Genomic DNA, 23,584 nt, shown 5'->3' on the forward strand with positions numbered 1-23,584 from the left:
CATAAATCAGTTTTAGAACACTTTCATTGTTCCAATAAGACTCCTCATGCCTATTTACAGTTGCTTCTCATTCCCATGGCCAGCCAAGGCAACCACTAATCTCCTTCTGTCCCTAAATTTATCTTTTTTAGGTATTTCATATTAATGGAATCATAAATATGTAGTTTCTCATGTCACCAGCATGCTGTGAAGGTCATCCATGTTGTAATATGTTTCAGTTCACTCTTTTTTACTAATGGTACTTTATAATTGTATGAATATAACATTTTAAAAAAGATTTTATTTATTTATTCATGAGAAACACACAGAGAGGCAGAGACACAGGCAGAGAGAGAAGCAGGTTCCACACAGGAAGCCGGATGCGGGACTCGATCCTGGGACTCGGGGATCATGCCCTGAGCCAAAGGCAGACGTTCAACCACTGAGCCACCCAGGCGTCCCTGAATATAACATTTCCGTCTATCCATTCAGCAGTTGGTGGACATTTAGATTATCTCCAGTTTTCACCTGTTACAATTAATGTTTTTTTTTTTTTACAGTTAATGTTTTTTTATTATTTTTTTTACAATTAATGTTTTTATAAATATTTTACATACTTGTCTTCATGTGAACATTTATCTTAGTTTCTCTTGGGTAGATGTAGGAGTGGAATTGCTGGGTCATAAGGTAATTTTATACTTAAGAAGCTGCCACATTTCCCAAAGGGGCTGTATCATCGTACATAAGAGAGCTCCAATTTCTCTACATTCACAACTTTTGTTATTTTTTTGTTCAAGTATAATTAACATACAGTGTTATATTAGTTTCAGATGTACAATAGAGTGATTCATAAATTCCGCATATTACTCAATGCTCATCAAGATAAGTGTACTCTATTTTTTTTTTTTTTTTAAGATTTTATTTAGGGCAGCCCGGGTGACTCAGCGGTTTAGCGCTGCCTTCAGCCCAGGGTGTGATACTGGAGACCCAGGATCGAGTCCCACATCAGGCTCCCTGTAGGGAGCCTGCTTCTCTCTCTGCCTATGTCTCTGCCTCTCTCTGTGTGTTCATTTATTCATGAGAGACACACACACAGGCAGAGACACAGGCAGAGGGAGTAGCAGGCTCCCCATGGGGAGCACATGTGGGACTTGATCCCAGGGCCCCAGGATCATGCTTGGAGCCAAAGGCAGATGCTCAACCGCTGAGCCACCCAGGCGTCCCTAGTGTTTTCATTTTCTTTGGGTAAATACCGAGTAGTGGAATTATTGGCTTACATGGTAATTCTATGTTTTTAAAAAAGATTTTATTTATTTATTCATGACAGAGGAAGAGGCAGAGACACAGGCAGAGGGAGAAGCAGGCTCCATGCAGGGAGCCCGACGTGGGACTCGATCCCTGAACTCCAGGATCACACCCTGGGCTGAAGGCAGCGCTAAACCGGGGAGCCACCCAGGCTGCCTGGTAATTCTATTTTTTAAAAAAATAGATTTTATTTATTTATTTGACAGAGAGAGTGAGAGAGCATAAGTAGGAGGAACATCAGGCAGAGGGAGAGGGAGAAGTAGGCTCTCTGTTGAGCAGGGAGTCCAACGCGAGGCTTGATCCCAGGACCCTGGGATCATGACCTGAGCCAAAGGCAGACACTTAACTGACTGAGCTACTCAGGTGCCCTGGTAATTCTGTTTTTAATTTTCTGAGGAATTGCCATACTGTTTTCCACAATGGCTGTACCCGCTTGCATTTCCATCATTTCCTTTTTCTTCACATCCTTGCCAACACTTACTTATTCTGTTTTTTAATTTAGCCATGCTGATAGGGTTAAGGTTTAAGACAGGTATCTCGTTGTAGTTTCGATTTGCATTTCCCTAATGGTAAGTGATGATTGAACATCTTTTCATGTGTCTGTTGAACATCTATGTATCTTCCTTGGAACTATGTCCATTTGTATTCTCTGCTCATTTTTAATTTGATCTTTTTTTTTTTGTAATGAGTTAAGTTCTTTATATATTTTGGATATTAACCTCTTATCCTAGATATCATTTACAAATATCTTCTGCCATTCAGTAGATTGTCTTTTTGCTTTGTTGATAATTTCCTTCACTGTGCAAAAGATTTTTGGAGTAGTCCCAATAGTTTATTTTTGGTTTCATTTCCTTTGCCAAAAGAGACCTATCTAGAAAAACGTTTCTATGGCTGATGTCAAAGTTATTACTGCCTATGTTTTCTTCTAGGAATTTTATGGTTTCAGGTCTCATATTTAGGTCTTTAATCCATTTTGAATTTATTTTTGTGTATGGTGTAAGTGGCCCAGTTTCATTCTTTTGCATGTAGCTGTCCAGTTTTCCCAGTACCATTTGTTGAAGAGACTTTCCTTTTCCTATTTTTTTTTTAGATTTTATTTATTTATTCATGAAAGACACAGAGAGCGAGGCAGAGATATAGGCAGAGGGAGAAGCAGGCTCCCTGTGAGGAGCCTGATGCAGGACTCGAACCCAGGACCCCAGGATCATGACCTGAGCCAAAGGCAGACACTAAACCGCTGAGCTGTCCAGGTGCCCCTCCTTTTCCTATTGTTGCATCTTCTGTCATAGGTTCACTGACCATAGAATCATGGGTTTGTTTCTGGACTGTATTCTTTTTTTTTTTTTTTTAGATTTTATTTATTTATTCATGAGAGACACAGAGAGAGAGGCAGAGACACAGGCAGAGGGAGAAGCAGGCTCCATGCAGGGACTCAATCCCCGGGGGTCTCCAGGATCACACTCTGGGCTGAAGGTGGCGCAAAACTGCTGAGCCAACCGGGCTGCCCTAGACGCTCTAGTCTATTGATCTGTGTGTTTGTTTTTGTGCTAATACCCTCCTGTTTTGATTAGTACATCTTTGAAATCTGGGATTATGATACTTAAGTTTTGTGCTGCTTTTTCAAGATTGATTTGCCTATTTGGAGTCTTTTGTGGTTCCATACCAATTTTACAGTTATTTGTTTGATTCTGTGAAAAATGCTGTTGGTAGTTTGATAGGAATTACGTTAAATTTGTAGATTGCTTTGAGTAGTAGGGACATTTTAACAATATTAGTTCTCCCAATCCATGAACATAGATATTTTTCTATTTATTTGTGTCATCTTCAATTTCTTTCATCAGTGTTTTATTACAGTTTTTTTGGAATACAGGTGTTTTACCTCCTAGGTTAAGTTTATTAAGTATTTTATTCTTTTTGATGCACTTGTAAATGTTTTTTTTTTCTTAGTTTCTGTTTCTGCTACTTCATTATTAGTGTATAGGAAGACAGTGGATTTCTTTTTTCTTTCTTTTTAAGGATTTTATTTATTTATTCATGAAAGACAGAGAAAGAGAGAGAGAGGCAGAGACACAGGCAGAGGGAGAAGCAGGCTCCACACAGGGACCCCAATGTGGGACTTGATCCCGGGCCCCAGGATCAAGCCCTGAGCTGAAGGCAGATGCTCAACTGCTGAGCCACCCAGGTGTCCCATCTTTCTTTCTTTTTAAGTAGGCTCTGTGCCTTAGCATGAGCTTGAGCTCCCAACCCTGAACTAAGACCTGAGGTAAGGTAAAGAGTCAGATGCTTAACCAACTGAGCCACCCAGGCACCCCTGCTGTGGATTTCTGTATATTAACACTCTATCTTGCAACATTACTGATTTCACTTATGAGTTCTAGTAGTTTTTTGGCGAAGTCTTTAGGGTTTTCTATATATAGCATCATATTATTTGCAAATAGTGAAAGTTTTATTTCCTCCTTACCAATTTGGATGCCTTCTATTTCTCATCTGATTGCTGGGCTAGGACTTCCAGTACTATGTCGAATAAAAGTGATGAGAGTGGGCATCCTTTCTTGTTCCTGATCTTAGAGGAAAATCTATTTTTCCCCATTGAATACAATGTTAGCTGTGGGATTTTCATATATGGCCTTTATTATGTTGAGGTATATTTCCTTTAAACCTATTTTGTTGAGAGTTTTTATCATGAATAGATGTACTTTGTTGAAATTTTTTCTGCATTTATTAAAATGTTCATATGGTTTTTATCCTTTCTTTTGTTGATATATCAGATATATCATGTTGATTGATTTGTGAATATTGAGCCCACCCTTGTAATAAATAAATCCCTGTAATAAATAAATCCCACTTGATTGTGGTGAATGATTTTTAAATATTTTGTTGGATTCAGTTCACTAACATTTTGTTGAGGATTTTTGCATCTATGCTCATGAGAGATACTGGCCTGTAGTTCTCTCTCTCTCTCTCTCTCTCTCTTTTTTTTTTTTTTTGTTAGGACTTTATCTGGTTTTGGTATCTAAGTAATTCCAGCCTCAGAATTTGGAATCTTTCCTTCCTCTTGTGTTTTTTTGGAATAGTTTGAGAAGTATTAAGTCATATTTAATTGTTAGTAGAATTCACCTGTGAAACCATCTGGTCCTGGACTTCTGTTTTTTGGGAGTTTTTTGATTGCTGAGTCAACTTCATTGCTTAGTAACCTATCTGTTCAAATTTTCTATTTCTTCCTGATTCAGTTTTGGAAGGAAATTTATTCATTTCCTCTAGTTTGTCCAATTTGTTGGCATATAGTTTTTCATAATATTCTTATAATCCTTTGTATCTCTGTGGTGTCAATTGTTATTTCTCCTCTTTCACTTCTTTTATAAAAGATTTTATTTACTCATGAATAAAAGAGAGAGAGAGAGGCAAAGACAGAGACAGAGGGAGAATCAGGCTCTTCACAGGGAGTCCAATGTGGGACTTGATCCCTGGACCCAGGATTATGCCCCAAACCAAAGGCAGACACTCAACCGCTGAGGTACCCAGGGTTTCATTTCTGATTTTATTTGAGTTCTCTCACTTTTTTTTTTTTTAATGAGTCTCACTAAAGGTTTATCAATTTTGTTGATCTTTTCAAAGAACCAGCTCCCAGTTTTATTGATCTGTTCTATTGTGTTTTTAGTTTTTATTTCATTTATTTCTGCTCTAATTTTTATTATATTTATCCTTCCACTGGCTTTGTTTTTTTTCTAGCTGCTTTAGGGGTAAGGTTAAGTTGTGTTTACTTAAGATTTTTGTTTCTTTTTTTTTTAATTTTTATTTATTTATGATAGTCACAGAGAGAGAGAGAGACAGAGAGAGGCAGAGACATAGGCAGAGGGAGAAGCAGGCTCCGTGCACCGGGAGCCCGACGTGGGATTCGATCCCGGGTCTCCAGGATCGCGCCCTGGGCCAAATGCGGGCGCCAAACCGCTGTGCCACCCAGGGTTCCCGATTTTTCTTGTCGGGAAGGTAGGCACATACTGCTGTAAATTTCCCTCTTAGAACTTCTTTGCTGCATCCCAAAAATTTTGGACCATTGTGTTTTCACAATGTTACTTGTTTCAAGATTGTTTTTGTAATTTTTTTAAAACTATTTATGTATTCATGAAAGACACACAGAGAGAGGCAGAGACATAAGTACAGGGAGAAGCAGGCTCCCTGCAGAGAGCCCCGTGTGGGACTCGCCAGGACCCCGGGATCATGCCCTGAGCCAAAGGCAGACACTCAACCGCTGAGCCTCCCAGGCGCCCTCCTCAGCTCAAATTAGAAGCAACTCACCGGTAACCCTCTGTTCTCTGCAGTTAAGAGTATGTTTTCTGGTTTTCATCTCTTTTATTCTTTCATGTTTATCTGTTTTGTTTCTTAAATTACGCATAGGAGTGAAATCATGTGGTACTGGTCTTTCTCTGACTTATTTGCTTAGCATTATATATACTCTCTAGCTCCATCTGTGTCATTGCAAATGGCAAGATTTCATTCTTTTTATGGCTGAATAATATTCCACTATCTATCTCTAGGTATATATAGATATCTATATAAAGAAGAGGTGGTATATGGGGCATCTGAGTGGCTAAGTTGGTTAATCTCTATCGGTAGAGAGAGATAATGGAATATTATTTTATATATATAAATATATATAAAACCCTTTTATTTTATTTTTTTATTCATGAGAGACACAGCGAGAGAGAGGCAGAGACATAGGCAGAGAGAGAAGCAGGCTCCATGCAGGGACACTGATGTGGGACTCGACCCCTGGGACTCCAGGATCATGCCCTGGGCCGAAGGCAGGCGTTCAACTGCTGAGCCACCCAGGCATCCCTTTTTATTCTTTTAAGTAAGCTCCACCCTGGGTCTGAGATCAACACCTGAGCTGAGATTATGAGTTGGATGATTAACCAACTGAGCCACTCAGATGCCCCATATACCATTTCTTCTTTATCTATTCATCAGTCAGTGGACATGTGGGCTCTTTCCATAATTTGTCTATTGTTGATAATGCTGCTACAAACATCGGGGTGCATGTATCCTTTCAAATCAGTATTTTTGTATCCTTTGGGAAAATACCTAGCAATGCAATTGCTGGGTCATAGGGTAGTTCTAATTTTAACTTTTTGAGGGACCTCCATATTGTTTTCCAGAGTGGCTGTACCAGTTTGCATTCCCACCAACAGTGTAAGGGTTTCCCTATCTCCACATCTTTGCCAACATGTTGTTTCCCATGTTGTGATTTTAGCCATCCTGACAGGTATGAGGTGGTATCTCAGTTTTGATTCGTAGTCCCCTAATGTTGAGTATCTTTTCATGTGTCTGTTGGCCATGTGCACATCTTCTTTGGAAAAATGTTTGTGGGGCAGCCCGGGTGGCTCAGCGGTTTAGGGCCTGCCTTTGGCCCAGGGTGTGACCCTGGAGACCTGGGATCGACTCCCACATTGGGCTCCCTGTGAGGAGCCTGCTTCTCCCTCTGCCTGTGTCTCTGCCTCTCTTTCTGTGTACACACTCTCATGAATAAATACAATCTCTTTTATTTTTAAAAATATTTTATTTATTCATTCATGAGAGACACACAGAGAGAGGCAGCAGCACAGAGGGAGAAGCAGGCTCCCCACAAGGAGCCCGATGTGGGACTCGATCCCAGACCCCAGGATCACTCCCTGAGCCAAAGGCAGACGCTCAACCATTGAGCCACCCAGGCATCCCTAAATAAAATTTTTTTTTTTTTTAAAGGAAAAATGTGACTTTTGCTCTTTTCTTAACTGGGGATAATTTGTTTTTTTGGGTGTTGAGTGTGTAAATTCTTTATAGATTTTGGATACTAACCCTCTATCAGATATGTCATCTGCAAATATCTCCTCCCATTCTGTAGGTTGCCTTTTAGTTTTGTTGTTTCTTTTGCTGTGCAGCTTTTTTTTTTTAATATTTTATTTATTTATTCATGGGAGACACAGGAGAGAGAGAGAGAGAGAGAGAGAGAGAGAGAGAGAGGCAGAGACACAGGCAGAGGGAGAAGCAGGCTCCATGCAGGGAGCCCGATGTGGGACTCAATCCCGAGTCTCCAGGATCATGCCCTGGGCCAAAGGCAGGTGTTAAACCGCTGAGCCATCCGGGCTGCCCGCTGTGCAGCTTTTTTTATCTTGATGAAGTCGTAATATTCCATTTTTGCTTTTGTTTCCCTTGCCTCTGGAGATGTACCTAGTAAGAAGTTGCTACAGCTGATGTCAAAGAGGTTGCTGCCAAGGATGGGGAGGGGCAGAGGGAGAGGAAGAGAGAGTGGAGCCTGATGTGGGGCTCGATCTCATGATTCTGAGCTGAAATCAAGTCAGAAGCTTAATTGAGCCACCCAGTTGCCCCTCTATTATAACAATCTTATTAAAAATACCTACATCTTTGACTTAATAAAGAGTTGAGGGCAGCCCTATAGTTGGATTTTAAAAAATCAAATTTGGCCCTCTTTTAACTAGAGAACTCTGTCCATTGTTGTTACTCTATCATCTTGTTTTCTTCTATAAATATAGACTTAAATTTAGTTGTGTCTTCCACCCTCCCACTCACCCTCAACATTTCCTCCTCCTACTTGGAATTTATATTATACGCTAGTAATGGTGCTATTAGTATACTACTTCTACTAAATTTTCTTTTGGAGATTAATTTCCTCTTCTTTCTAAGCCAATGGATAAAAATATACTTTGGCTTTTAAGAGTCTTCTAAGCTACAGAACATTCTACAGTTTTAGTATATACTCCATACTTGAATATATTAACACAAATTACCTAATTTTTTTTAAAAAAGATTTTTATTTATTTGAGAGAGAGAGCACAAAGCAGGGGGAGCTGCTAAGGGAGAGGGAGAAGCAGACTCCATCCCAGGATCCCAGGCTGAGCTGAAGGCAGATGCTAAACCGACTGAGCCACTCCAGGTGGCCCACAAACTACCTATTGAAATGATGTTTAGAAATAAAAATTGTTTTTATGGTCTATAAGTTACGATCCTACTATTTGAAGTTTTCTTCTGAATATAAGCCTTATACAAAGAATATTATTATACTTAAATTATCTCAACACAACTGTTTATCACAGGTTAAAAGGTTTTATTTTTTTTTATCAAGTGTCAAAATAGCAGAACTTTTCATTTAAAGTGTACCACAGTAAACCAATCTGTTTTTGTTTAAAATGGAAAGTTTATTTGCTCAGTACACCAAATAGGATGCAAGCACTGTCATGACAAATATACAGAAATATGCAGATCAACATAAAACAGTAATTTAGTTTAAATGAAGGGAAACCTTTTAAAATGTTATGACAACATACTCCCAAGAATCTTTTCTTCAGTTAATTTAACTATACATTTCAATAAAATAAAGGGTAATGGATTAAATGGAAGTTAGCTTGTGAATTTTTCTTAAAAATAAAACTCCAACTCTATCAATCCATGCCAGTTAAACACTATAACTAAAATTTCCAAATAAGTGCAAAAGAAGATGAAGGAGTTAGTTACCTTTTTTTGCTTGAACAGTCCAGAGGAAAATGGTTACTACAAATACAGCAGGCAAACTGTTAAGACTGACCGATCTAGAACATAGTGTACTAAATTTCAGTCTCAAATTGTGCTAAATGCTCATCATTAGTATGGCACATTTTGGTCCATGATATGGTTTAATGCCAAGACAGATCCCAATTTGTTACAGAAACACATACATTACTGTTGCTTTTTTTGTTTTGTTTTTAAATATATATATTTTAAAAAGCCAGGTATACTTCCACATACAAAGGCAAGTTTTTCCCAGGAGAAATTTACAGGAAGTAGTCTGGGGTGCGCCGGGTAACATGAGGCTCTCCACGACGAGGTGCTGGGTCAAACTGAAGGCTATAAATAGAAAAAAAGAAAGCAAATAGTTAAAGGACTTGAATTTGCAAGCAATCAAAGAATAAGACACTGTAGTATAAAGAGCAGTACTGATTTCCACTTTTATCATGTTTATGACTGGAATGACCCTGGGCCAGTCGCTGCAGGTGTGTTCTTCCATAAAACTATCTCCCAAAGGTTCAATGATGAACCTCTTTTATCTGTTTTAACTGAAACAGATAAAATGTCTGGTTCAGTGCCTGGCATAAAAGATTTGCAATATAATTATCAGTTGAATAAAAGTTGTGAAAATAGCCATGTCTGTTTTCTAGACTTCAGACAGAAAGCATTTAGTCTCTCATGATTAAGAATGATTAGGGGTGCCTGGTGTCAGCCTCCCTGGTTGGTGCAGAGTCGGCTTCTCCCTCTTCCTCAGCCCCGACCCATGCTTGTGAGCTCACTCACTTTCAGATAAATAAAATCTTAAAAAAAAATTCACATATTAATACATGTTCCAGTTTTCTAGTTTTATTCCTTTGTGTTTGGAGAACATATTTTGTATGACTTCAATATTTGAGGGGCAGAGGGAGAGAAAGAGAATCTTGAGGAAGCTCCATGCCCAGTGTGGAGCCTAAGGTGGGGCTTGATCTCATGACCTTGAGGTGACCTGAGCCAAAATTAAGAGCTGGCTGCTCAACGGACTGAGCTACCCACACATCCCTCAATATTTCTAAATTTACTGAGGCTTGGTTGATAGCCCAGCATATAGTCAATCTCAGAGAATGTTCCATGTGCATGTGACAAAATCATATTCTGGTACTGTTGGGTGCAGTGTTCATAAATGTTTATAGTACTTCTCAAATCTTCTATGTCACTGGTGATCTGACTGAAAGTGCAATAAAGTCTCCAACTCCAATAAAGTGGAATAAAAGTCTACTTCTCTCTTCAATTCTGTTCATTTTTGCTCCATAGTTAAGTGCATATGTTTACAACTGGTAATTCTCAACGTATGACTCATCATTGTGAAATGTCTTTATGTCTAGTAACAATTTTTACTTTGAAATCTATTTTGTCTAATTATTAGTATAACCAGTTCGGCAGTCATGTGGTTGCTATTAGCATGGTATATCTTTTTTCACCTAATTTACTTTTAACCCATTTGTTTTTAATCTAAATTATGTTTTCCGTAGCTATCAAAAGCTGGATCTTAAAAAACAAAACAATCTGATCTTTGCCTTTTGACTGCATTACTTAAACCACTCACATTTAATATTGATATGACTAGATTTATACCTGCCATTTTCTTTTCCTGTTTCCTGATTCCCACTTTAACTGCTTTCTTTCTTTTTATTAAAAGGATATTTTCTAGTGTGCCATTTTAATTTAATAACTTCAGTTATTTTTCCTAAATTATTGTATTACTAGTTGCGCAAGAACTTAACTTACGGAATACTACTGCAGATTTATAAATTCTAGTGAATTAAAGAGAAATTTGTTCCTATATAGTATCTGATGTTATGTTATAACCCCCAAAAGGCAGTTAGAATTACTATTTCATACAACCTCATGCCCTTACAGAAGTTGAGAAAGGAGAGCATGTGTATTCAAATATTTTGTTATATTAACCTTCTCATTTTTATTCATATTCTTCTTTTGGATTCAACTTACCAGTTAAGAAACAACAGTAATTATAAATGACAGTATAATTGCATTTTCCTAACGGATTTAAAAACCAGGGGCATATGGGTGCAAAAACAATATGCACACATTTGTAATACAGCTGAATTTCTAAGAAACAGAGTACACAAAAGAAGAGTCAAGAAAAGCCTTCCTGGGATCACATCAACATGACTGTGCACATATTTTAGCTATACCCACACAGGAACAATTAGAGTAGCATTTAGGGTATTATTTTTTTCTTTTAAGATTTATTTATTTATTCATGATAGAGAGACAGAGAGAGAGACACAGACACAGGCAGAGGGAGAAGCAGGCTCCATGCCGGGAGCCCAACGTGAGACTCGATCCCAGGACTCCAGGATCGCACCCGGGGCCAAAGGCAGGTGCCAAACCGCTAAGCCACCCAGGGATCCCCAGGGTATTCTTCTTTAAGAAGATTGATATTCATTCATTCATTCATTCATAAGAGAGAGAGAGAGAGGGGGGCAGAGAAGCAGGCTCCCCGCAAGGAGCACGATGCAGGATTCGATCCCAGATCCCAGGATCACACCCTTAGCCAAAGGCAGATGCTCAACCGCCAAGCCACCCAGGCACCCTGCATTTAGGGTATTCTTGAAAACATTTCCAAGTCACATACAGACTATGCTGCGTCAAATAGTTTACCCTCCAAATTCATGTCTGTTCAGAATCTCAGAATGTGACACTATTTGGAAATAAGGTCTTTGCAGATGTTATTAAAGTGAGGTCATACTGGATTAGGCTGAGCCTTAAATTCAATCTGGTAGTATCATCATCCCCCTCCCCCCCTTTTTTTTAAAGAGAGGAGGGTGAATGGGGGAGGGGCAGAGGGAGAATCTCAAGCAGGTTTCACGCTCAGCATGGAGCCCAACATGGGGCTCTATCTCATGACCCTAATCATGACCTAAGCCAAAATCAAGTCAGTGGCTTAGCCAACTGAGCCACCCAGGTGCCCCATCATTCTGATGGTATCTTTACATCTTTACAAGAAGAAACAAAGATACACAGGGGAGAGTGCCATTTGAGGACAGAAACTGGAGTGATGCATCTATATAAAACAAGGATTGTAGGAGACACCAGAAGCTAGGGGGAGGGAAGAAAGGATTCTCCCCTAGAAACATCACCCTGCCAACACCCTGATTTCAAACTTCTAGCCTCCACGAATGTGAGAATTAATTCCATTTAACACACCCACTTTGTGGTAATGTGTTACAGCAGCCCTAGGAAACTAATACATAGATTAATCAACAAAAGGGTATAATCCTCAATGATACTAGGGGCTAAAACACAATCTCTAATCAAATACTGTCTGAAGAAGTTACTCTGACCCAGGAGCAAATCCTAGGAAGTCAGGCTTAAAATCCCAATTACATACATCTCCGACAGTCTGGAAAAGGACACTATGTGCATCCTTAAAGTTGAACCCTCTCAGAATTAATCAAGCGAGGAGAATTCAAGATACTAGTGCTTGGTTGAATTGTGAACCAAAATGTGAATTTCTTCAACTTTGATGGCAACTTCTTAGCCATATACATTCTCAGTGGTCTCACTAGATTAGGGGGAGCCCTTATTTTTTTTTTTAAAGATTTTATTTATTCATGAGAGACAGAGAGAGAGAGGCAGAGACATAGGCAGAGGAAGAAGCAGGCTCCATGCAGGGAGCCTGATGGGAGACTCAATCCCAGGACTCCAGGACCATGCCCAGAGCTGAATGCCCAACCGCTGAGCCATCCAGGAGTCCTGAGCCCTAAAATTTTAATGACCAAAGAAGCTTGAGCACAACCTCTGACCAAAAAGTGGCTTGTGCCACCCAGAGGGAACCTCTAAATAACTGTTTAGTTAACAGAAGCTTACAGATTAAAACCAGAGAAAAATCTGAGCAGGGCCCAGAGCAGACTGACTCTGGAGTAGCTTCTATACAAGGGATCTGGAAAGATGGGAAGGGAACAGGTGGTGGCTCAAATTCCACAGATGCTGGCTGTTACTACTGAAATTTATTATCATTATTTTTAAAATATTTTATTTATTTGTTTATGAGAGACACAGGGAGGCAGAGACACAGGCAGAGGGAGAAGCAGGCTCCACGCAGGGAGCCTGATGTGGGACTTGATCCCAAGACTCCGGGATCACACCCTGAGCCAAAGGCAGATGCTCAACTGCTGAGCCACCCAGGTGTCCCTACTACTGATATTTAGATTTTCTAAAATAAGTGTTTCTCTATGGGCTGTATGCATTTAGGACAACATTCAGAAATCTACAATAATTGTTTAAAATAACTTTTTCCAGTTAAGTGATTGTTTCTGTTGGGGAGAGGGTTTGGCACGTTCCTCACGCCACTATTACAGAAGCAGAAGAAGCAGAAATCCTCTAATTTTAATAATGTACATTTAACTTTTTCCTTCTAAAAGCAATTATATACAATTACATTTTTTTCTGTTACTTACAAGGAATATTTTAAAGTGTCATCTAATTCCATGATAGCAGCCTGGTTCCCACAACGATAACAGTAATTGGGTGCACTGAAAATGGTAACCACATTCCGATCATGACACCAATTGTATCCCTGCAGCATTAAGAAAAACACCAACATTTCACTATAAAATCAGACTCCTGACATGGGTAAATTTAGAAAACTAAATTCAGAAATCACAAATATTCTTGGTGGAAATGTAGTCTTCTATGCTGCCTTAAATGGCGTTCATCCTTAACACTACACACCTCAAAAAAAAAAAAAAAAAAAAAAAACACACACTACACACCTCCAATGAACCTCCAGTTGAATATTAACTGCTGAGCACAGGGTACTGCGACATGGAGCTCAGTAATAGTGTTGTTTTATTTAAATCTATGCTTCAGGTCTTGGCTAGAATATGTATTAAAATTTCTCCCACCATGATGGAAGATTCAATTTTTCCTTTTATCAGTTTTTGCTTTATATATTTTCAACCTATTTATTACTAAGTAAACACAAACTCAGAATTATTTCTTCCCTAGAGAACTGGACCAATTTTCATCAGTAATGACCTCTTTCTATATATACTCTTTATCTTAGAGGTATTCTGATGAACACTATTAGCTGTATTTTGGAAAGTTACCTAATTGATATTCCAATATACCATTTCCCCTCTACTTATAGTCTGTAGTGTCATTAAGTTTTAATTTTTATTTATGTTTTTCATTATGTTTTAGATTCATCCCAAGTAACAGCTGAATTTTTATTATCTAATTCAGAGTCTCAGTATTTTTAGGGAAGTAAACATTTTCATCCATTCACATTTCTTAGGATTACTGATATGATTATGTTTACCTTTACCATATGAATTTATATTCCTTATTAACCATATATTCCATTATTAACTCCTCATGCCACAATTGGGTTGAAGTTTTCTCTAACATTTTGAAGCTATTCTCTGATTTAAAAGAATAAAAATTCTATTTATATTCCTTTAGTATTTAAAAAATACTAAGCTGACCCTAATATGATGTACTGGGGAGAATATCACATCATGCTGTGGTGTGCCTGCCCAAAATGCATACCCCGAATCTTAAGGAAACATCAGTCAAACCATAAATGGAGGATATTTCTACAACATAAAATCAAAGAACTGTTCACTGAACAGAGAAAATCCAAGGAATTATTTCCATATCAAAAGAGACTGAATGTAGCATTCAGTCAGATCCTGGATTAGATTACAAAAGCATACACACGATTACGTTTTTTCCAAACAATAATGTTAGTGAGATACTAAAAAAATTCAAATGAAGTGTTTAGATCATAGTATTATATGAATGCAAACTTCTAGACTGTGGTAATTATACTGTAGTAACATGAGAATATCTTTATGTTTGCAAAATACACATGGAAACTTGGAGGTAAAGAACCATGTCTGCAATTGACATTCAAATTGCAATTGACTAGGACTTTCCCCTATTTGTTAAAACCAGCTCAATTTTTTTCTCCTTTTGTTTAGTTAATAGGGAGGAATGTTTCATGAAGCCTTATTACAGAGACATAGATCTATTTGAAATAAAAATCATCATCATACCTCCATTACAAGTTGGTGAGCTCGAGAAACCAGTGTGAGACCATTGGCGTGGTTAAATGTTTCAGAAATGTCTTGTCCAAATGTGTAGCCAGCACCACGAGGTGAAATACCCCACCCACCACGATCATCTGGATCTGACCACAACAGATCACACATTGGGCCCTGGCCAAGAAAATTAAGTACATGTTAGACATTTTTAACAGTCAAAAAAAAAAAAAAAATTTAACAGTCAAGTTTAACCAATTTAGCTTTACCACAATGTGGTTATATTTCTTTCCTTTCAAAATTAAAACTAAGTTTACCTCATGTGGAACTTCTTGTAAACGATCCAAAGCTCTGATATGATCCAGTGTATCTATGGATGGAGAGAGGCCACCGTGGAGGCAGAATATCTGTTTGTGAATAAAAAAAAAAAAAGTTTTAAATGCTGAAAGTTAATTCAGAGTAAAATAAATGGTTACAAAATATAAATCTTTAAAAAATTGTAAATCTTTTTTTTTTTTTTTTAAAGATTTTAGTTATTTATTCATGATAGATAGATAGATAGATAGAGGCAGAGACACAGGCAGAAGGGAGAAGCAGGCTCCATGTCCGGAGCCTGACACGGGACTTGATCCCGGGACTCCAGGATCGTGCCCTGGGCCAAAGGCAGGCGCCAAACCGCTAAGCCACCCAGGGATCCCTGTAAATCTTTTTTTAAGATTTTATTTACTCATATGAGAGAGAGAGAGAGAGAAAGAGAGAGAGAGAGAGAGAGAGAGAGCGAGCAACACGGGCAGAGGGAGAAGCAGGCTCCATGTAGGGAGCCTGATGTGGGAACTCGATCCCCGGTTTCCAGGATCAGACCCCGGGCTGAAGGTGGCGCTAAACCACTGAGCCACCCTGGCTGCCCCTAAAAATGTAAATCTTGATAGCTCTTCTTTTCAAAATAGAGTTTAATAATATTCACTGTGGAAAATTTCTCTTTTTTAAAATTTTTATTTATTTATGATAGTCACACACACACACACACACACAGAGAGAGAGAGAGAGAGGCAGAGACACAGGCAGAGGGAGAAGCAGGCTCCATGCACCGGGAGCCCGACGTGGGATTCGATCCCAGGTCTCCAGGATCGCGCCCTGGGCCAAAGGCAGGCGCTAAACTGCTGCGCCACCCAGGGATCCCCTCTGTGGAAAATTTCTAAAATATTTTGTAGTGTTTCTTCCCCCTTCTCTAGTGAATAGGATCTTTATTCTTGGGATTCACCATTACATTTCCTGCTAACACGTAAGTTTTGTTGCTTCTCTTACAGCAAAGACACTACCAATTCCTGTTATTGGCTCCAGTAGCTTTTCAGCTTTCTTAGAGTTCTGAGTACATAATCATGTTGTTAGCAAAATATTTCTTAATTTCTTCTCAATGTTTATACATTTTAATTATTATTTTTTAAAGATTTTATTTATTTATTCATGAGAGACGCAGAGACACAGGCAGAGGGAGAAGTAGGCTCCATGCAGGGAGCCCGACATGGGACTCGATCCCGGGTCTCCAGGATCATGCCCTGGGCTGAAGGTGGCGCTAAACCACTGAGCCACCCACGCTGCCCCATTTTAATTATTTTTATTGCTCAGTGCACTAGCAAGAATTTCTAAGACAAAACTGAAAAATACATTGTTTTGTATGTTTTGGGTAAAATATCTATCCCCAGACCCATCCTCTGATAGTAATGTCTTATTTCTCATTCTTAGTGGTTTTTGGTGGCCATTTTTTTTTTTAAGATTTATTTATTTGAGGGAGTAGGGGAAGGGGCAGGTTAGGACACACAGAAAAGGTTATAATCAAATTCTGAATGGATCTATTATGCCTATGACAATTCTGGGCTTTTATGCAGTTTAGGAACTGTACAGTTGTACCATAGGTTATATATTTATTTTTTGGTACCACATGTTTTATATTTAAAGTTAAATTAAAAAAAAAAAGTTAAATCAGTTCATGTTCACAGTGATTATGTTAGAAACTGGGATAATAGAAACTTGCACAATTTTCTTATATTTCTGAATGTTTTACAGTATGTCTATAATACTCATTACAGGTGGAAACAAAGCATGTACTTCTTAATAGAGATGTAATATACAATATTACTGCTTGCAATTACCATGAAAACAGGAATAAAAAGTTATTAATGGTAACCAGCAAACACTGTATATGTATGGAACTAGTTTATTTATTTATGTATTATTTTTAAAATATTTTATTTATTTATTCATAGAGACAGAGAGAGAGAGGCAGAGACACAGGCAGAGGGAGAAGCAGGCTCCATACAGGGAGCCTGACACGGGACTTGATCCCAGGTCTCCAGGATCAGACCCCGGGCTGCAGGCGGTGCTAAACCGCTGCGTCACCAGGGCTGCCCTGGAGATAGTTTTAAAAAACAGCTTTGCTTTATTAATACTGTACTTCAGGATCTTAAGTATTTATTTATTTATTTATGATATTTATCTGTAACAGAAAAATCATATTGACAAATTCTTTGGCCGAAACATTTACACACATATCTGAGACAAAAGGGAACTCTGCCGGTCACAATGTACATAAAACTTATCCTAATTCACTATTCTGAGATTTTAATTAGAAGGAAAAGAGGCAGAAAAAGCCAAGGAGATGCAGAAATCATGTCATGTAAATCTAAACCCTAAATTACTAATCGAAAATCTTTTCTTTCATTCCTCCCCCACCCACCAAACAAGCGGATACACACCTGTCCATCTACTAAAGCTGTAAGTGGAAGATAATCAAATAGATCTGTGAAATATTTCCAAACATTGGCATTTCCATACTTTCGTAGACATTCATCGTAAAAGCCATATACTTGGGTAATTTGTCGGCTTTCATGGTTTCCTCTCAATATTGTAATGCGTTCTGGATAACGCACCTGCATGAAGAGCAAAAGAAATTCATGGTATAAAACATATTTTTACTAGAATTACATTAAGCACATTAACAACTTTTTTTTTTTTAAGCACATTAACTTCTGACCCAATTCTTTATTTTTTTTTTCTGACCCAATTCTTTAAATGTTTATATTTTGTGTGCTGTTACATTAAATGTTAATTCTGTTTCAAAATTAAAAATTTTCTCATTATTGACTGACCTTCAAAATATTTATAGTCCTTCTTCATTTCTATTTATACCACCCTCACTGGAACCCTTACTAACTGATACCTGCTATTATAATAAAATTGTATCTGATTCTTGGTCTTTTTTTTTTTTTAATTTTTATTTATTTATGATAGTCACAGAGAGAGAGAGAGGGGCAGAGACATAGGCAGAGGGAGAAGCAGGCTCCATGCACCAGGAGCCCGACATGGGATTCGATCCCGGGTCTCCAGGATCGCGCCCTGCGCCAAAGGCAGGCGCCAAACCGCTGCGCCACCCAGGGATCCCTGATTCTTGGTCTTTAATATCTTCTTCATCCTCATATGATCACTAGTCTTCTAGGTCTTTCCACAACACTATGATGTCTTATTGCTGAATGAATACAGAAGGTTACAGATTTGTACCTGAGATAAACTCCTTTATATATTAATTTCTTTCTCCACTTTCAATTTTTATTTCCCACAGAAAGACTATTTGCTAACAAAAACAGGCCCTTGCCAAATCTGGACAAGATTTCAAATGTATTTAAAGTCTCCTTTTCATAACAAAACACGGAGACATACCTTATAGCATACTATTTAGTTAGGAATGTGTCTGATAAGTATGAAAAAGCAACAGATTCTGTAAATCAAATTAACCTAAAAGCGCAAATTGTATTTCAATTTATACATATAAACTACCATTAAGTGTCCAAAATTAAGCTCACTGTTTAAAGCTAGGTGCCAGATCCACATAAACATTAATCGATGACTTCTGTTTAGAGACTCATCTCACTTACGAGGTATGAGATGTAAATAATACATTCAAACTGCGCAGTGAGGAGCTAAAGTGTTTCCTTCAGAGCTCCTTCAATCGCTTCAGCAGAGGAAAGAGTTGAAGGGACTGGCATGGTGTCTGGCATCTTTCATAACTGATAGTGCAGTTGCTGCAAGAACAGAGCTAACCCATGCAGATTAACAGTAGGGAAACATCCTGAAACTACTCTGGAGCCTAAATAAAAAGACTGGATTCGAGTTTCACGAACAAGGAGACTGGTCCATGGACGATTTGCTACAGATGAGTTAAATGAGGCTGAGACTCAGAAAAAGTTACTCCTGAGGTCAAGAGCTAATAAGTTAAAGAAGAGTTGGATCACAAGTCATATTTTCTCCAAATTCCGTGTTTGACATGTATTCATTCAGTCATTCCACAAACGTCTACTGAGCACCCACTATGAGTCAGGCACTGTTCTTTGGAGGATGCGATAGAAAACAACACAAATTCATAGTGTGCTCCTCTTGATGCACATTTCAGTCAGCAGAGACAATCAATAAACAAAAAAGTAAAATAAAAATAAAAGATGTAAAAAAACAAAACAAAACACTATGCAATATAAATAAGGGGTGGGAAAGTAAGTTTCCCAGTAATTGAGTGTAGAAGGAGTAAGGCTAAAATGGGTGAAGGCTTCAAGGAAGATGTAACTGAGTCTTGGCAGAAGACTTAAGAAATCAGGGTGACCTTATGGGGAAATCAGAGAAAGAAATAATGAAGACAGGCAGAGCACTGAAACTCTTTGACTGGAGACTCAGAATTTATGCTACCAACTACTGGCAGACAAATTCTGGCTACACTAAAAAGGGCCAGCCAAGGAGTCTGAGCTTGATTCTATAGGTAACATGGAATCTCTGAAGAGTTTGGGAGCAGAAAAGTAACAACAGGAAAGTGTTAAATAACGGAGATTTAATCTTAAAACACATGTAAGGCAAATTTGGAGGGGTCAGAAACATTAGTTCCCATACTCTTACACTAACTGAAGCTGTGAAGTGATGAAGGTATGGATTGGGTGCCAAAAATAGAAACCGGAATAACAGACTTCTCAAGGCAAGAATTAAAAAAAAACTTGCTAATTGACTGTATATGAGGGATACCTGCCTAAGTAAAAAATGGTTCCAAGACTTCAGCTGTGAATTACCTAAGGGAATGGTACAGAAGTAGGCAGGGCAAGTTCAATGCATCATTTTCATTCTCTTTTACAAGGTGTAAAACCAACTATTATATTTTAAGGGGCTATAAACTGAATAGATCATAAAATAGAACAGATGACATGCAATATAGCCACCCTCGCATTTAAGTTTGGAAAAAAAATTGGATTTCATTCATCATACCTTTAATGCCACAAGAAGAGTCACAGTCTCCACTGAGTAATAGCCTCTGTCTACATAGTCGCCCATGAACAGATAGTTTGTATCTGGTGATTTTCCACCAATTCGAAAGAGTTCCATAAGATCATGAAATTGACCATGCACATCTCCGCATACGGTTACAGGACAACGAACCTCTTGCACATTTGATTCTTTTGTTAAAATTTCCTTAGCCTGTTAAAAAAAAAAAAAAAAGGAATGAAATCATTAAAAACGTCATTTTTTTGCATATTAAAATAAATACTGGGAAAAAAGACATCTGAAATTAGTCTTAGAAAATCATAAAACTTAAACCACAATGAGATACCAATTTACATCTACCAGGATAGCTAAATTTAAAAGGTAACAAATGTTTCTGAGGATATGGAGACATTGGAACTCTTAAATACTGTTGGTGGGAATGTAAAGTGGTACAGCTGCCATGGAAAACAGTCTGGCAGTTCCTCAAAATGTTTTTTTTTTTTTTTTTTAGTTCCTCAAAATGTTAAACAGAATTATCCTGTGATCCAGCAATTCTGTTCTTAGGTATATGCTTAAGAGAAATAAAAACTTAAGTTTACACATGTTCATGGCAGCTTTATTCATAATAGCCAAAAAGTAGAAACTACCCAAATGTCCAATAAGTGATGAGGCGATAAATAAAATGTGATATTGCTCATTCAGTGGAGTATTATTCAGCAGTAAAAAGTACTGATACATGCCACAACTCTGAAAACACTGTTAAATGCAAGAAGGCAGTCACAAATGGCCATATGTATTATGACTCAAATTACATGATACATCCAGAAGAGGCAAATCAACAGAGACAGAAAGATTTAAAGGCTGCCTAGGGCTGAGAGGAGTAAGGGATAAAAGCGTACAAGAGGTTCCTTTGGTGGGTAATGAAAATGTTCTAATACTGTGGTGATGTACATATCTGTACTATACTAAAAGGCAGTGAGCTGTATACTCTAAATGAATGCACTATATTCATGAGAAAGATGTCAATGGGAATTCTATCTCAAAAACCGTTTTTTGGGAGACACGAGGACCATGTTCTGACGCAAGCTGATGGCCCTCTACCACCACAACCTGGCTGGCTTCAACTGCAAAGACGAAACAGAATTTAGAAACTTTATTGTTTGGCTTGAAGACCAGAAAATCAGACACTACAAGATTGTAGACAGAGGTAATTTAAGAAACATCCACAGCAGTGACTGGCCCAAGTTCTTTGAAAAGTATCTCAGAGATGTTAACTGTCCTTTCAAGATTCAAGATCGACAAGAAGCAATTGACTGGCTTCTTGGTTTAGCTGTTAGACTTCAATATAGAGATAATGCTGAAAAATACAAGGACTTGGTACCCTATAAATACAAAGATTGCTGACAACGCAGCTTAAAATGCCGAGCCGTTGATCAATTTGGATGTAAATAATCCTGATTTTAAGACTGGTTTAATGGCTTTGGCTAACCTTCCTCAGATTCAGCATCATGATGATTACCTGGTAATGCTTAAGGCAATTCGCATTTTGGTACGGGAGTGCCTGACATAAGATGCAGTTGCCAAAGCAAACCAAACAAAAGAGGGCTTGCCTGTAGCATTAGATAAACACGTTCTTGGTTTTGACACAGGAGATGCAGTTCTTAATGAAGCTGCTCAAATTCTGCGATTACTGCATATAGAAGAGCTCAGAGAGCTACAGACAAAAATTAACGAAGCCATAGTAGCTGTTCAGGCAATTATTGCTGATCCAAAGACAGACCACAGACTGGGTAAAGTTGGAAGATGAACGTTTTAGGATTTCAGCTTCTCATCTGATTAGTACAATTGGGAACCATGTACGCTCTGGCATGTGTTTGGAAATCAAATGTCACATTTTCAAGGGAAGAATCCTAGAAAATTGATTATGTTCTCAAGATTTACCATCGTTTTTTTCTTTTCTTTTTTTTAAAAATTTTTTATTTATTTATGACAGTCACACACATAGAGAGAGAGAGGCAGAGACACAGGCAGAGGGAAAGGGAGAAGCAGGCTCCGTGCACCGGGAGCCCGACGTGGGATTCGATCCCGGGTCTCCAGGATCGTGCCCTGGGCCAAAGGCAGGCACCAAACCGCTGCGCCACCCAGGGATCCCCATAGTTTTTTTCTTTAATAAAGTTCAGGAAAGTGGAAAAAAACCCTGTTTTTTTGGAGGGCACCTGGTGGTTCAGTCAGTTAAGCGTCAAACTCTTGATCTCAGCTCAGGTTTCGATTTCAGGGTTGTGAGTTCAAGCCCTGCCCTGGGCTCCACGCTGGGCATGGAGCCTATTTAAAAACAAAACAAAAAGCCCCCCCTTTCTTCCCTCTCAACAAATAATCTTATTTGCATTTTTATTTTTTAAGATTTACTTATTTGAGACAGAGAGAGCATACTCAAACACAAACAGGACGGAGGGGGAGACGGAGAGGGTGAAGTAGATGCCTCACTGAGCAGAGAATCTGATGTAGGGCTCGATCCCAAGACCCTGAGATCACAACCTAAGAGGAAGGCAGACAGATGACTGAGCCATCCGGATGGCCCTTATTTGCATTTTTAAAAAGGTTAATAAAGTTACAAATCAGTTATTCTAATTTTTTGGTAAACACCTTCTAACATTATACCTCATCTACCCAGCAACTCTAATAGAAAGAGCCCAGAATCAGAGCAAATTAAAAAGGCCTCTGAAGTATAAAGCAGATTATGATTAAAGTAGATGTACCTCCCCACTAACCTGCCAGAAGAGTCTGTTAGGGCTTTTTCTGGCCCTATTGTTATGTGCAAAATTCTAATAAGCTATTTATGGAGTTTCCAGATCTGTGGCAGATTAGGAACAGAAAACCAAGAAGAACAAGAGGTAAGAACTGGGCCCATTGTAGACATACAAACTAAGAGTAAGAAACAACCCAATATGTGAGGGTGATGGCAGAGAAAATGACATGGCAACAGAATTCAAACACTAAGGATGAAACTTAAGGTAGGACCCAGCACAGAAAAGTGGAGGCTGTAGGAGAGTAGAATTTTAGCGACAGATATCTGCCTTGCCAGATATGATCTAAAGAGCATTAAAAGCATGAATTTTGAGTTCCTATCATTCTGCATCTGTGTTAACCGATCTTAACATTCTTGCCAATGGGTGTGAAATAGTATTTTATTTTGCACCTCTGACAGGTAAATTTTTTTTTAAATGGCTTTTTTTTTTAAAAGATTTTATTTATTTATTCATGAGAGGCACAGAGAGAGAGAGAGAGAAAGAGAGAGGGAGGCAGAGACACAGGCAGAGGGAGAAGCAGGCTCCACACAGGGAGCCCGACGTGGGACTCGATCCCGGGTCTCCAGGATCACACCCTGGGCTGAAGGTGGCGCTAAACCGCTGAGCCACGCGGGC

General features: G+C 38.5%; 1 protein-coding gene and 1 pseudogene across 1 annotated transcript in view; one reads left to right on the forward strand and one right to left on the reverse strand.

Annotated features, from left to right (window-relative positions):
* Positions 1-8,456: 8,456 nt before the first annotated feature.
* Positions 8,457-23,584, reverse strand: part of PPP2CB (protein phosphatase 2 catalytic subunit beta) — a 33,993-nt gene continuing 18,865 nt past the window's right edge. The window contains exons 2-7 of the mRNA XM_072776347.1: positions 20,166-20,375; positions 17,624-17,797; positions 15,188-15,277; positions 14,886-15,047; positions 13,284-13,402; positions 8,457-9,162 (exon numbers count right to left, since the gene is read on the reverse strand). Of these exons, the coding sequence (XP_072632448.1) occupies positions 9,090-9,162; positions 13,284-13,402; positions 14,886-15,047; positions 15,188-15,277; positions 17,624-17,797; positions 20,166-20,375 (828 nt within the window). The 3' untranslated portion in view covers positions 8,457-9,089. The remainder of the gene's footprint in view (positions 9,163-13,283; positions 13,403-14,885; positions 15,048-15,187; positions 15,278-17,623; positions 17,798-20,165; positions 20,376-23,584) is intronic.
* LOC140604795 (RNA transcription, translation and transport factor protein pseudogene) lies at positions 21,234-22,101 on the forward strand (annotated as a pseudogene).

The sequence above is a fragment of the Canis lupus genome, chromosome 15, assembly GCF_048164855.1.
Source record: "Canis lupus baileyi chromosome 15, mCanLup2.hap1, whole genome shotgun sequence".
NCBI lineage: Eukaryota > Metazoa > Chordata > Mammalia > Carnivora > Canidae > Canis > Canis lupus.